At 43.0% G+C, this 14,535-nt stretch overlaps 1 protein-coding gene across 1 annotated transcript in view; it reads left to right on the forward strand.

Annotated features, from left to right (window-relative positions):
* ank1a (ankyrin 1, erythrocytic a) overlaps window positions 1–14,535 on the forward strand; it is a 69,352-nt gene that overhangs the window by 20,248 nt on the left and 34,569 nt on the right. The window contains exon 2 of the mRNA XM_078086638.1: window positions 4,909–5,001. Within this exon, the coding sequence (XP_077942764.1) occupies window positions 4,909–5,001 (93 nt within the window). The remainder of the gene's footprint in view (window positions 1–4,908; window positions 5,002–14,535) is intronic.

Genomic DNA, 14,535 nt, shown 5'->3' on the forward strand with positions numbered 1-14,535 from the left:
GTACAAGGATCTTTTTGCAAAGAAGAAAAAAGAGCGACAACAGCTGCCTATCACTATGTTCTTCTCCCGAACAAACACACCTGCACCGCGGGCTTCAGAAGAAGAGAACACTGCAGAGCGCAGTCAGGATGCAGCGGCCCAGTCTGAAGAGCAGTGAAACGGCCTACACGCGAGTCACTGTATTTGTATACATGTAATAGTTGCTAATTGTAAAAAAAAAAAAAGTTTTCTATTTCGCGGATTTCACTTATCGCGGGTCATTTTCGGAACGTAACCCCCGCGATAAACGAGGGATTACTGTATAGCCATCTCTGAAGTTCCAAAGAAAATGTATGAAATTTAAAAGTAATCAGACAGTGAGCATATTGGAACTTGTTTGTGAGTTATAAGAGGACAGATTTCACATCCAGCAGATAAGAAGCTACATAAGGATTCATCTAGAGTCGCGCTTGCATCCATATCAGGGTGCAGAGCAGCTACTGTAGAAGCTTCTTTTCTTTCTTCGAAAAATGTGATGCTGCGAGAACCAACGAGTAAAGTAGAACATTTACTTATTACAACTGTTTTACCAGCACAACTAAAACCTAAGAACGTCCATCCATATGAATCAACCATCTATGGTTATGAATCAACCACAGATGGAGACACGGTGGCCACAAGAAGGGATGAGGAGCGTGACTTTGCACATGCTCACACACGAGCTGTGCTGCACAGGTAGTTAATGACGCACGCCCAGATGGAGAGCTGGACAGAGAGAGAAAGAAGCGTAGAGGTCATAAGTGGAGGTGACTGCAGCATCGTGCAGTTTTCATCCCACCTGCCGTGTTCCACCTGTGCCTGTCCAGAAACGCACTCTTCACCGCTGACGGCGCTCTCACTGGTTGCTGCCAGGTCTCTGCCATGCATTATTACATTACATTACATTACATTACAGGTCATTTAGCAGACGCTTTTATCCAAAGCGACTTACATTACACTTTAAACCCATGGCTTTTTTTCACATTTTTGCCCGGGGAGCAATTAGGGGTTAGGTGTCTTGCTCAGGGACACTTCGACATGGAACAAGGGGCAGCCTGGAATCGAACCACCAACCTTGTGCTTCCCAGCACACCTTCTCTAACCCCTGCGCCACGACGACCCCTTATCTATCGCATCAGCTCAATTTTTACTTACTTCTTTTTATTTCAGGCTTTCACATGCCTTCATGCCAGTAAAAAAACCTCTCACCCAAATGATTTAAGCAGTGATGGTTTATTTATTTTTAGTGTTAGTATATCAGGATGTGCAGCATGGGTTGTCCATGGAGCAAGGAGTCCATTGCTTTACTTTTGGTTTTGGCTCATTTTTTATATTTGTTACTTCATGAAAGCAGACGACATTTTCCAACTTTAGATTTCCATTTTTGAGGCTAGGCGGTGTGGCTGAAATCAATTTCACAATAAAATAAGAATTAACATGATTATACAACATTTGATCATCAGCATCACACTTTAATTGTACCAAAAGTCTTCCAAACAGTTAAATTATAGATATTTTTCTTATTCGCTTATTGAGAATAAGATATAACTTAAACTTTAATCTCCGTGGGGAAAACAATACTGTAATTTGAGTGCAATTTTCATTAAATTACATTTAAAAATGCATAGCACCTGAGACCATCTCTGCCGGCAGCAATGAGAGATATATTATTATTAAAATAAGTTTTACTAAACTCTAATTTGAGGTATAGTCATTTTAAAGTCCTTGTGCAACATATTTTATACCTGCTTCATCTCTCCTAGTTTGGACTTGAATGCACTTTACTACGAACCTGTTTATCTACACATCTATGTGTGATCTGCGCACATCGATCAGCCCTGTAGTTCCTCACATTAGGAACTTATCTCACTTGATGTGTTGAGTCTGGTCGTGTTTAGATAAGAACTGGAGACGAGATGAATCGGGCTCCTTGTGGGATTCCTAGAAGAGCTTTGTCCAGCGCCGCAGTGATGCTGCCGTCTTGATATAACTCCACTTGATTTCTTTTTTCTTCGTGGATGAATAATTTAGTAGGGGTCCATTAAGTTTAGATTCTGTGTCAGCCTTTCACAAGGAACTAGGCAAGCATTGGCCTGGTACTGCTTGATGTTTCTCCTGCACTTGGGGATAATGGACGGAAAGGTGGACGATCAAGAGAGAAACTGATGCACTGCGCTCCTAAAACACACTGATGGACTGATGAATAGGGGTATTTGAAAGGTGCTTGGTTCTTACTGCTACAGTTATTCTTACATCACAACTTCTATGTACAAGGTACAAACCGTGTTGTTCTCACAGAGGGAGTAGAAACCGGTATCTCCATGCGGAGGGCTTATTGCAATGAAAGCTCTGCGCATTATTCACGGTTATTTTCAACCCCTGTAGCTCGACTAGTTATACACGTAGGACTTCTGAACCTGTCATGCTAATTTTAGTTAATGACATTTTGCTAAATCCTTTGTATTGATTTTAGGGCCTTGTCTGACTGTGTGGCGACCCTTTGGCCTCCCAAACACTCCTTATGGAGGCATCAACCATAAATCCTGCTTCAGCCTGTTGTCAATATTCAACAATTGATGCTTGTGTTAAATGAAAAACTAGCATTATATTATGTCCCATTTCATCAGCGCCCCTTTCTCAGTGAATAAGCACTCATTTCATTTTCGACTCCTGCCCTCAGTTTTAACCTCAGCTCCGCCCAGCTGCTACTGTGAAAGATCAGCTACAAATGTGGCGAGGTAGCACCCTCATGAGCGGGCGTGCCTTTTCTTTTCTGCCGTGCATGGGGAATATCGGTTCTCATCGGCCTCATGCCTGTCTTAGAGTTTAATGTCAAGTATACCCAAATACCAAAAGGGGTGCGAGTTAGTTGTCCAGAGACTATGAGTGTTATCCCTCCATCTCTCTAATCTACAGTGTCACGGTTTGATTTGGTGTCTGTTCGCTGCCCTGAGGCTCTGCAGCAAACGGCCTGTTACTCTTATCAGCACCTCCACCCCCCCCCCCCCCCCCCCCACGCCTCACTGTGCCTCGCTCCTCCCCGTCACCAGTAGCCGTCTGCTCCTTAATCCAATTATTCTTTAAAGCTGACACGCTCTGTAACTCTCCACGAACTCTACGCATGACGCCGCTGTGCATGGCGTGCACATAGACGCACTCGCTCCCTCTACGTGCACAGACACACACACACACACACACACACACACGCAGTGCTGCGGAGCGTTTCATCACTGCTTGCAAATACTGCAAAAGTCAATCAAAGTAATTATGCTTAGAAAGTTAAAAATAGTCCAATGTAACATAGTACTTTCTATACAGTGTAGTTGCCCCTTCTGCTTGTTTTTGTCTATTTCCAGACGTCCCTACAGAGGACTTTGGCCTCTGTTGTCACCTCTTGATTCACTGCACCCTTGAGGTGACTGTGTGTGTTGTCCTCCACTTCTCTGCTATGTGTAGAGCAGCGAATGCATCTGTCTTCACACACACACACTCTCACACACACACACTCCTGCTCTGTGTATCTGTGGATCACTTGTTCTCACAAGCGTTAAAAGATGAGGAATTCTCCCTCCCTTAAAGGCATGTTGAAGGTTCCTAACAGTACAGCATTACAGAACCTCGTGGGTGTGAATGGGTGCATCCCTGTTTTTGTTCACATTTTTGCTCTTAGTGTTTTTGTGTTAAAACGTAAATCTACAGTGTTCTCCTTTGGTCAACAGTTATCTGCTAAATGGCCCTTCAGTCTGAAATAAATGTTGTTTTGCAGTGTCATGATATGACAGCCTGCTTCACTGCATCTTAAAAAAACTACTCGGGTACCATAGAGTTGCTGGTGTAACGTAAATAGTAAATGTACAGTAGCAGCCATGACAGGATAATTAATTCCCTGCATTCTGCCATTTCTCCCCCGGTGCAAATCTTGACAAGTAACTCTGCCGCAAAGGAGCCGCGAGCGTCACAGAAGGAGCTGCGCTCGGTTGTTTTTGGTGCTGACGCAACAACAGTCAAGAGTAACAGATGGGGTTTTTGTGTGTGTGCGCGTGTGAGGGAGAGTTTCAGGGTGACCGGGACCAGAGCTGGTTACAGTGTGTGTTTGATCTGGATCTCACTACAGGGAGCGGGACGGATCTCCTGTCTGTCGTGTCTTTTTTGGGGTCACCGTGTGGAGCTTGTTGTTGTTTTTTTAAGAGTGACTTTTGAACCATTCTAGTCTGTACACATATTGTGATAGTTCGTTTGCGATAAAGGAAATATAATATGATGTACGCTGTTTCTCTGTGCATCTCAATCAGAGGCCAGACTTGCAGAATGTTTTTCTGTGCGTTAAACATATTGTATGTGGTGTCTTTAGTGCTGCACCATTGTGGTTACACAGTTAGAATCCCGGGTAAGTACACAGTATTTTGTGTCGCGGTGCCTCTTGCGCATGCGTTACTGTAAAGGAGTCCCGACCCCCTCCATTGTGTAGGCTGCAGCTGATCCATCTGTGCGCCACGAAGCACCAACACCGGCCCTCCATCATCCCCGTCTGTGTGATATCCTTGTGTGTCGTGACATATCGTGCTTTCACACTCATACCGCTCATCCTAACCTGACCTGTTTCCCACAGGGAGAGTTTTTGCTGGGGGGCGGGAGGGTTTGAGCAAGTACGGTGGGATGGGATAGGGTGGGATGGGGTGGTTCCTCTTCCTGCTCTCTTCCTCCACCTCGTTTTCTACCTGTGTCTCGATGTAATGTTCACCTGTTCCTCTCTGAATCCTCCTCATTCTCTTGCCGTTGTTTTCTCTCCCCTCACCTCCACCTTCCCTCTACTCTTCTGTCTCTCCGCCTTTCTTGCTGCTGACTGTTGCGATTAACTGGGCTCTGTCTTTATGTCGTATGTCCTTTTAGGCCCACGCCGTGCACCGCTGGCTAATCGATCAGGACAGTAGTGTGAGCTCTGAGATGCCGGATGGCCAAGGAGTGTGGCACTATGATGATGAAGTAAATATCTGCAACACGTATATCTGGCTTTTCCTATTTCTATATATCTATATGTATATTCTATATATATATATATACTATGTATTTATGACCATCCTGTATCTGTCTCTTAAAGTTTGTGTCACTGTTGTTGCTCCGCTGTTGTTGTTTTTATCTTTATCTCTCTTGTTTTTGATGTGTGTTGCTTATGGTATTGTAGTTCTGGTTCCTTTGACTTTCTAGTGTTGCTGTTGTGCTGTGAGTTGATGCAGTCGGGTGTCGTGGGATCACACTGGTGCTTTTCTCACTTTTTTTTTTCCTCGTCCGTGCTTTGAAGTATTGTACTAACTTGCTGATTTTGATTTTTTCATTTGACTGTTCTTTTTTTTTGGTCTCACATATTGATATACCACGTTAGTGTGTATCTGTTTCTATATTCACATCTATATCAGTGTCTGAAGTTAATGTTCTTAAGCAGCATATTACACGGCAAGAGTCCACGGGCAAAATATAGACTGACTTCTGATTTCTATCTATTGTACACAAGCTTTTATCATGTCTGCGTATGCTTCTACACAAAATACTACACACAACACAGGTTCATAGTAGTGATAATAGAAAACGGTTTGAAGTATTTTTCCTGTGGGTTCTTCAGATTTATAGAATATGCTTGTGTCATTTGTACCTCTGTGCTTGTGTTTTGGATCATATAAAAACACATGCTGTGTGTGTGTGTGTGTGTGTGTGTGTGTGTGTGTGTGTGTGTGTGTGTGTGTGTGTGTGTGTGTGTGTGTGTGTGTGTGTGTGTGTGAGAGAGAGAGAAAGGGAGGGAAATGGAGGAAGTGTGTGAGGGAAATGTGTGTGTTTTGCAGGACAGCCTCTTTAATGTTATCAGTGTGTTTGTGCGCCTGCTTTATTTCCGTCTGCATGGCCTCAGACTGTGTATTGGAATTTGGATGGAATGTCGTTCTGTTTCGCCGTCTATGTTGCGTCTACGCTCCAGTCTGTGTTTGTGCGTTGTTCTTTGTGGTGCTTCTGCTGTCGACGTTGTGGTTGGGCCCGTCTTGTGTTTGTGTATTGTGGCTCTTGTGTATTTGTCTTGTGCCCTGCCTGTGTTTTGTCAGGTTTTAAAGCGGTCAGGGACACGTTTGCCAAACGTTTTATTGCACCGATCTACTAAATGATCTTTAGTCCATTTCCACTCTCTGGAAGAAAGATCATCTAAGTGCAATAAGGCTGCTGGGAAACCTCTTCCAGACGACCTTTGCCCCGTGATGATTTCCCCTCAAATCCTACCTCCCCCTTGCTCTCATGTCAAATTCCCAAACCTACTCTCCCAATCTCCATATTGTCCCAAACGCTGTGGTGCATTATTGGCTTCACCTTTTAATTAATTAATTATAAGGCTGTTTTCAGCTGACATGGTAAAACATGTTGACAAAGGAAGGAACACAACTAACACAGAACCAAAGTAACACATTGGCCCAACCAACACCAATATGGAGGTCTGTCTTTCCCTCGGTGATGCCCAGGAATGAAGGTGCATCTGGAATTGTATTTTTCTTTCCCTTTTTGTGTGAATGAGTTGAGGAAAGATGTTTGTGTCTTTCCGATATTATATATTTAATATTTAAACCATCCTGTTAGAAGTAAAGACTGAAGACTGTAGGTTTCCAATCAAAACCAACATGGGAAGGAAGTGGAACTTGCTGATGTATTGTACACGGCGAGAAGTGAGGAGAGACGAGCACCTCCCATGTCCCATAGAACAGGCACCGAGAAAAAGAGTGATACATCACCCAAAAGAGCCAGCCCCCCCCCCCCCTAACTGGCCCATAGACAACGCCGCAGTGGAAAACAACAAGCCGCATAATCTAAATCACTAAACAAGTGTTTGCTAGAGATTGATGCAGTGCTCCTTTACTGCCCCAGCTCTGCATCTTAAAGGAAAAAAGAAAAACCCCGGCATTGGAAAAGGGTTCATTTCTGATGATGCTAGTCAGGATAACGTTCAGGACCCAGGTCATTTCCCGTTTATTCATAACTGTTAGAAAATGCTAAAAGCAAAGAAAATAAGAGTCGGTCTCCCAAAGTTCACTCAGGATACATTTTTTTTTATTATAATGGGCGGATTACATTTTCACCAAAACGGCTTGTCCCAGCCCAACCCCTCCTGTAACAGAGAATTGGGAGATGTCAAAGGTCTGTGTAAAGGCCCCATCCCCATTGCCACCAGTAATAGTTAGTGGGACTGAATAATATTCCTTCATCATCCCACAGCTCTAATTACCCCGCCGTGTGTCCTTAGAGACAGATGCTCAAGGAGCCAAGCCGCATTCGTCACACTGCGACTCATTTAAAAAAAAAAAAATACAAAAAAAAGCAGACTGTCAAACTCTACACTGTCAAATAAATTCTCGCCCGTCTCAGTTTCTATTCCCCAGCTGCTCCCCGGCCCACTGTAGGTGCAGACTACATTAGGAAGCCCATTCATGTCCAGCCACCAGCAGTTGGCTGTAATTTGTTTCGGCTACGGGGGGGCAGAGTTTCATTTACATGTGAAAGGCCGTGGCCTATTCAAATATTGTAACTCATTTTTGTCCCAGGGTTATTGATACCAGCTTCACATAATTCAGATTAAAGGTAGAAGGGGGCTTTAGCGCTATTGTGCCAAACTGCAGAAGCTGCGTAATAAGGCCTCAGTTCGCCAGACACCAACATTAAGAAAAAGACCCGAGAGCAGGATTCTCCTCGTTTTGCTGACCCATTAAGAACTGATCTTTTCTTGCTTTTTGCACTAAACTCATGGGAATAATCTGGCCTACAAAGAATACTGTCAATGGAGCCATTAAAATCAACTATAACCTAAATGGCTTTATAAATGCAGAAAACACCTACAGAACTGGTTCATTATATTGGGTTGAAAAATCATGCTCATAATCATCACCGTTATTTTTAAGCTAGAAATTTCAAACTTTTGAACATCTTCTTTATCAACTGTAACTGAAAAATGAAAAACACTATAGCAGCAAAATAGCACATTTTACAACTCTGTACAAGACATTTCGCCCTACAAGTATAAATAGCTTTTGCTATATATATATATACTGTATATGACCCAACCCACTGTGTCATGAAATGTGTAAAGGACCAGTTCAAACTCATCATATTTTTTCAAAGCAATATGAAGTTATTTTGAACTTCTTCCTCAATGTTTAGCTTGTTGTGCACAAAGTTTTAGAGAATGATTAAACCGTATTTCACCTGTGACTTTTAAAATTAAAATATGTTATTAATATTTATTCAATTCATTTGCTTTCAATTCATAGTGTTTTTGGCTTTACCCAAAGGTCAACCAAAGTAATAAATGCTATATTTGATTTCTTTATCTATCAAAAGTACAAGTTTTGGACAACTTATTTATCATCAATTTGAGGTTTTATTTTGGTGAAAAGAAAAATAGAGTGATGGAATCTGAGCGACAATCAATGAGCATGAATGCATGCATGTGCATGTGTTTGAGGTGAATGCGCATGGTAACGGATGACGTATACTCCAAAAGAAGTGCTGGTCGGAAAGTCTGAAAGCTGTAGAAAACTCCTTTTCTGATCATTCATGTCCACTCAAATGCCAAATTGTGTATACAGTTAGAGTAAAATATGTAGTGTTGCAAGTCATCCATAAATTTCCAGCTGGCCGGCCCTATAGAAGTGACCAAGACCTGGTTAGCAGTCTAAGCTAACTAGCCAAGACGGATCTACTCAGTCTTTTAAAAAATCAGATATAAACATAAACTGAAAAAAACAGCAAAAGTAATGTATAATTGCTTCCATTAGTTGTAATTTTATGTAATTTTTGTATTCTAATGTATTGTTGGCAACGCCTATAGGGGGCTTTTGCTTTCTAATTTGAAGTGACCTTTAAGCACCTATAATGTGATACATAATAGTATTTTTATGCAGCCCACAACTAAACCTCAAAGGTGTTAATACCGGCTGTCTGTGACACTTTTATTAACTGTGGAAGAGAGAACTCTCTGGATTAGAGTGCATGAAACCATTACTATCGAGTTCAGCGTGAGTTCAACTTCTCAAAAATCAGTGGGATTTGAAGTCGGGGATTCAAAATGATACTGCTGCAGAGTGGTGGGTGTATAAAACCACGACAAAATGATCAGAATGCATTATAATTAATGTATGGTAATAATTTGAATGTATATAATTGTGCATATGCTTTCAGCTCCTCTACCTGAATCTTTATGAGGAATGCAAAAGGATCTTCCTCAGGCCCCATCAGGCTGGAATTGTGTTGCATACCATCTGTTCGTCCAACTTATGACTCAAAAAACAGCTTTTCACACCTTCAAAAAAACAAGAACACAACTTGGCTTCCTCACATGTTGCTCAGTTTGAACATACTGCTGCTTGAAGTGTACGCCAGGATGTGGAAGGTTGCTGGGAGCTGCATATGAGTGTGGAATGGGAGTGAGCGTGTGTGTTATGCATCTGCATGTACTGCACTGTGGGTGAATGCGTGTGTTGACGTGAGCCTACATGAGTGTGTGGTGAGTGAATCTGTATTAGAGTATTTGTTGTATTTGTCAGACAGCATTAAGTGAGCAGACAGAGGTAGTGAGGTAATTTACTTCAGTAATTTATCTTTTAACTGCCCTTGCAGTTACGGATGAGAAGGTCTTACTTCAATGCATGTATTTAATATTTATAAACGTGTCATTCTCAGATGCACTTGGCAGCTCAGCATCTGGCCTTTGAAGCATTAGATATTACATATTTTATTTGAAAGCAGCATCAAAAATGTATTTATTTGAAAATAAGGAGCTGACTTTACATTGCAGACTGTACAGGTCTATCTTTGTGTAGATGTGTAGGTAGCACGCTGATAAAATATATGTGTGTATCAGAGGGTGGGGTAGAGGTGAGAAATAAATCGGGGTCTGACTCAGCAATGCTGAGCAGATGAAGATGCCGTCACACTTTTCAACCAGACTGTGGAAGAAGATACTTTACAAGCATCTACTGAGTTCAGTGAAGCAGTCCAGGCACATTCATCAGTGCAGTTGCCGCTGCACCAGAGATGTCTTACTCTTTCCATCTCCGTCATCTTTTCATTCCCGGCCTGTTTCCTCAACGCTTGTGCTCTTTATGGTCAGAGATTAAGCTGTTGCTGCACTGAGGGAAGCCCAAACAAACGTTTGCTGCTGCCTCGGTATAAATGGAAATGACAAATTGTAGGCTGACATAAAGACAAATTTAAAATCAAGGGAACATAAAAAATATAATGGAGAAGGACGCCCTCAATAATTGGAAAATACAACCTAATAAACATATTTCAATTGGGGTCTCAACGTTATAATAGTAAGGTAGAGTTTGTACAGCATAGTTAAAAGAAATCTATCAATTGTAACGTTTAAAACATTTTAAATAAAGGTTTTCTAAAACCAGGGTTTTAAAGTGTGTTGCTTATGTGTTATTGATCATACTATTTACTGTTTAAAACTTTTATTTACTGGTAATATTATGTTTGACAAGTTTATTATTCAACAGTAAACTGTGTAGTGATCTAATTGAATTCATTTTTATAAAAATGTAATGTTAGAAAGGAATGATGACTAATCATAATTTTATTTGTTTCCCGCTGAAATCATTCAAAATTCAATATCTGCCTCCAAAACCATCATTCGTTCTTATTTACATTGAAGCTGTAAAACCAGCCACCAAAAGGTGTTTTTGTTCATACATTCATACATACATTAGGTCTGGAAAGAGTCAGCTCTCTGTCCATTAATCAAACAGATTGAATTATGTTCTGGCTGCTCAGATGGTTTCGGATGCTGACTCGAGCCTGGTTATGAATGATGGTTATAGCCTTTGTTTTTAAAATGATGGAGTCTGTGATCTCTGCGCCTGCTTTAACACTCAAGAGAGGGAGACATGGGGAGAGATTCTGTCCACAGTGATTCTCTTCCTCTCTCATTCTGGACATCTTCAGTCTGTATTTCCTCCTGTGCTGCACTCCTCCACCTCCACCAATACATGCTGGTTCTGTGTTGACAGATTGCTGTTGTCACTCTTCTCTGTTGCCCTGATCTTTTCTGTGCTTTTGTTCAGGCTGCATAATGTGTAAAGTTTGTGATGGGATCTATACATGTGAGCCAGTCACTGTGCAATGCCATGTGACGTGTAACCTGCCTTCCTTTTAACACCTGCCGCTAATGCTCCTCTGTCAGTTCAAGGGCCAGGCCACTTTGATGTCGCTTTTGAGGAGAAGCTGAAGCACGAGACAAGGAGTTGAACGCGTGTGATTGTGTGTATGTGCGTTATTGTATGAGTGACCTTTGTGCCAGGGTTGCAGGAATCAACCGGACCCTGCAAATACCCTTTGTTAAGCTGCTGCAGGCCAATACTGCAGAGCCCCATGCTGACGGCCTCTATGGCAAATCTAAATTGTATAATTCCTCATATCCCAAAAACACACAGTGTATTACATTTTTACTATGATTCTCTTTGGAAAACAGAATAGCGATGAGTATGAATATTGAACCGTCTCAAGACAATTCTTTTTAAGATCCTTACGCGGCGCGGTGACATGCATGAGATATATCTTCTTCCAGTTATCTTTGCCTCCTCTGAACAGCAGAGATGGTATCACACATGCCGTCATTCAGGCTGCCTCACCAAAACAACAACAATATCTAAACAACAAATCGCTACATTTGTAGCACTTGCTGCCCCGATACCCTCGTATTTTTCAATAAAGATGGTCTCAGTTGTTTAAATATTGCAGTAATTCCTTATTCCCACATGCAGCGTTTCCATTTTGCAAAATTGCCACCCAAGGCAATGACCAAGTTCACATATAAGGACCAAAAAAAGCTGACACACTATCAGCATTTATGTTGATTTCTCGCCTGCCTTTTAAACTCTATTTTCTTACGTTGTGACACGGCCAATAAAACAGCACATGTAGGAAATCTGTAACCTTTTATCCTGCAAACGAGAGGGGCAGAGGCCACGTCTCGCCCAAACTTAAATGAATCCTGTTAACGATCAGTTTCAGACATTGTATCCGTTAAATATTCTGCTTGGCGAATATGTTCTATGTTTTTGTCTTTTTGTTTTCCCAGAAAGTTAATTTAGGGTTTATTAAATATTCTTAGGAAAATCAACTTTCACTTGTTTAATCTAGTGAACACAAGTTATCTTATAGGCTTCAAGGTTCCCGCTTCTGTAACATGTATGTTGGACCCCGACAGGGTCCACAACAGATTCAGATTCAAGGGGAGCACTTTCCTCATTGTGCAGATGAAAATAAAAACAGACTCCTGGTGTCCAACATCGTTCTGCACCCTGAAGCTCAAACATCAAAGACAAATAGCTAAAAGCAGAACCCATTTTGACTGGAAGGTTACCTGAACTTTAAGTCCATAAGGTTCAACACCTCCAGAGGAATCCTCTGGAGCTCTTATCAATTAGGACCCGACAGATTATTATGTGGAGAACTTTTCCTCCGAGGAGTTGGGTTATATTTGGCAGGCTGAGCCAAAGGTGTTTAGTGTCAAAGAACATGGGACAACTTGTAATTTCTTCATGGACATTATTGGCCGTAGTCCCCCTGCCCAACATTCTTTGGCAATGGAGCTCTCATCACTTTACAAACTCAACGCTGTGGACAGGAGAGACACCCCACGTGATGTTTTTTGCACAGGTCACGGTCCAGTGGCGCTGAGAAGTGCGTAGCCTTCTTTCAACACTGTCCCCTCCTTCTCCTCGCCTACGAGCATTTATCTCTCTGCGTGGTTTTTGGCAGCAATGTGCTTTTCCCAGCATTTAGCCAGGAGAGGGAGAGAGGAGGGGAGAGGCAGAGAAAAGAAGGCCTTTTCAACCAGGGAATGACAGACGCTTTATTAGAAGAGGCAGGGCCTTTTGAGGGGCTGGCCCCTCCGCGCTCCCCCCACCCCATGTGTCTGGCCCATTGTCACGGGGCGGTAGCAGCAACCCCCTCCCTCCCCCATCCCACCACCCCCCCCCCTCCGCCAAGCGCTTTGTCACTGTAAGTCACCTCACAGACTCAAACAGTCCCACTTTGAGAAATCACACCCATTCTCCACAGCAACTCCACCGATTCTCATAACGGCCGGTCCGTGAAAAAGATGATTGTCTGGCTGTCACTGAACATACAGGAGACACAAAGACGGGCGTGACGTGGTGGGGAAGAAGGGACAGGAGAATGGAGGGATGAAGTTTGGGTGACGAAGGGTGTTTGGTGCAACGAAACCTGAAAGGTGGAGAGGATGAATGAGGTAGAGAGCAGGACACAGAGCGGGATGGAGGGATGAAGAAAGCTGATGGAGACGGCAGAGAGAACAAGTGTAAAGCTGGTGGAATGGAAAAAGGCCTGGATGTAGTCACCAGTGCCGTGGCGAGAGTGTGCGTGTGAGGCACCCATTTGTTTTTGGCCGTGTGTGAAATGTGTGTCTTTAGATACAGGCAGCATTCCTCTAGAGATAAACCCCTCTGGGCCCCGTCCCCTCAACCCCCACCCTCCTCGGTCTCTCCACCCACCGTGCTTACTCAAGTGTGTGTCCGGGCGTGTGCGCATGTATGTATGTATGTGTGTGTTGGTGTTTACGCTGGACGGGGGTCTGCGTGCCCTGTAACGCAGCACTTGGAGGGGGCAACAGAAAAGACAGCTGTGCGTTTCAGAGGCACAGAAAGCGTAAGAAAGAGGGAGTGGAGGGCCAACAGGCATGCCAGTCAAGACCGTCACTTTTGGAGTGAGTACCACCTCCTCTTCTTCCGACTTCATCTCTTTTCCGGTCGCTCTCTCTGTGTTTTCGTTTCCTCCATTTCCACCTGTGCGTCCATCTGCGACTCTTAATGCAACACCGCCTTCTTTTTACAATGTTTTCGTCTCGTAGAGAATCCTCTGTTGCACTTTCTCAGATGTAATGAACCTGCCATTGCTGCTTGTCTTCATCCTTTCACGCCAGAAAGCGATGGAGCGATCATTTTGTGATGGGCCAATACATTTTTACAACCCATTTCTTATTTACTTTGCCTCTATCACATTAGTATTGATCTGTATGCGCTTTGTCCGTGCCTCTCTCTGGGTTTGCTAAGTGCCATTCCTGTACTCTTCATCGGTCCACACAAACTTGTTCGGTACACTTCTCCCTGGCTTTGCTTTCAAGGCTTGTTCTTGTTTTCGGTTTGTCCGGATTAATTGAGACGGTGGGAAATTAAGAGACAGAGAGAGATGCAGATCCTGGAGGTGTAAACATTGATCCCGCTTGAAAAGAAAATCATCTGTCACTAAATTGCTGTAATCGTAGGTCAAAAGAAGCGATGGAGCGGCAGAACGCAGGTCATTGCTTATTGCCCCAGACATAACCCGTCCTGATCGAATTATTTAACTCAGCCTCCCCAAGCAACATGGGCGGGATCGCCTGGCAGTTCCTCTGAGGTTGCAATGCATGTGCAGCCGAGATTAGTGTAAGTGCGTATATGTGTGGGTGTGTATCCTGGTCTGTTTTTC

Source organism: Gasterosteus aculeatus, chromosome 13 (genome assembly GCF_964276395.1).
Source record: "Gasterosteus aculeatus chromosome 13, fGasAcu3.hap1.1, whole genome shotgun sequence".
Classification (NCBI taxonomy): Eukaryota; Metazoa; Chordata; class Actinopteri; order Perciformes; family Gasterosteidae; genus Gasterosteus; species Gasterosteus aculeatus.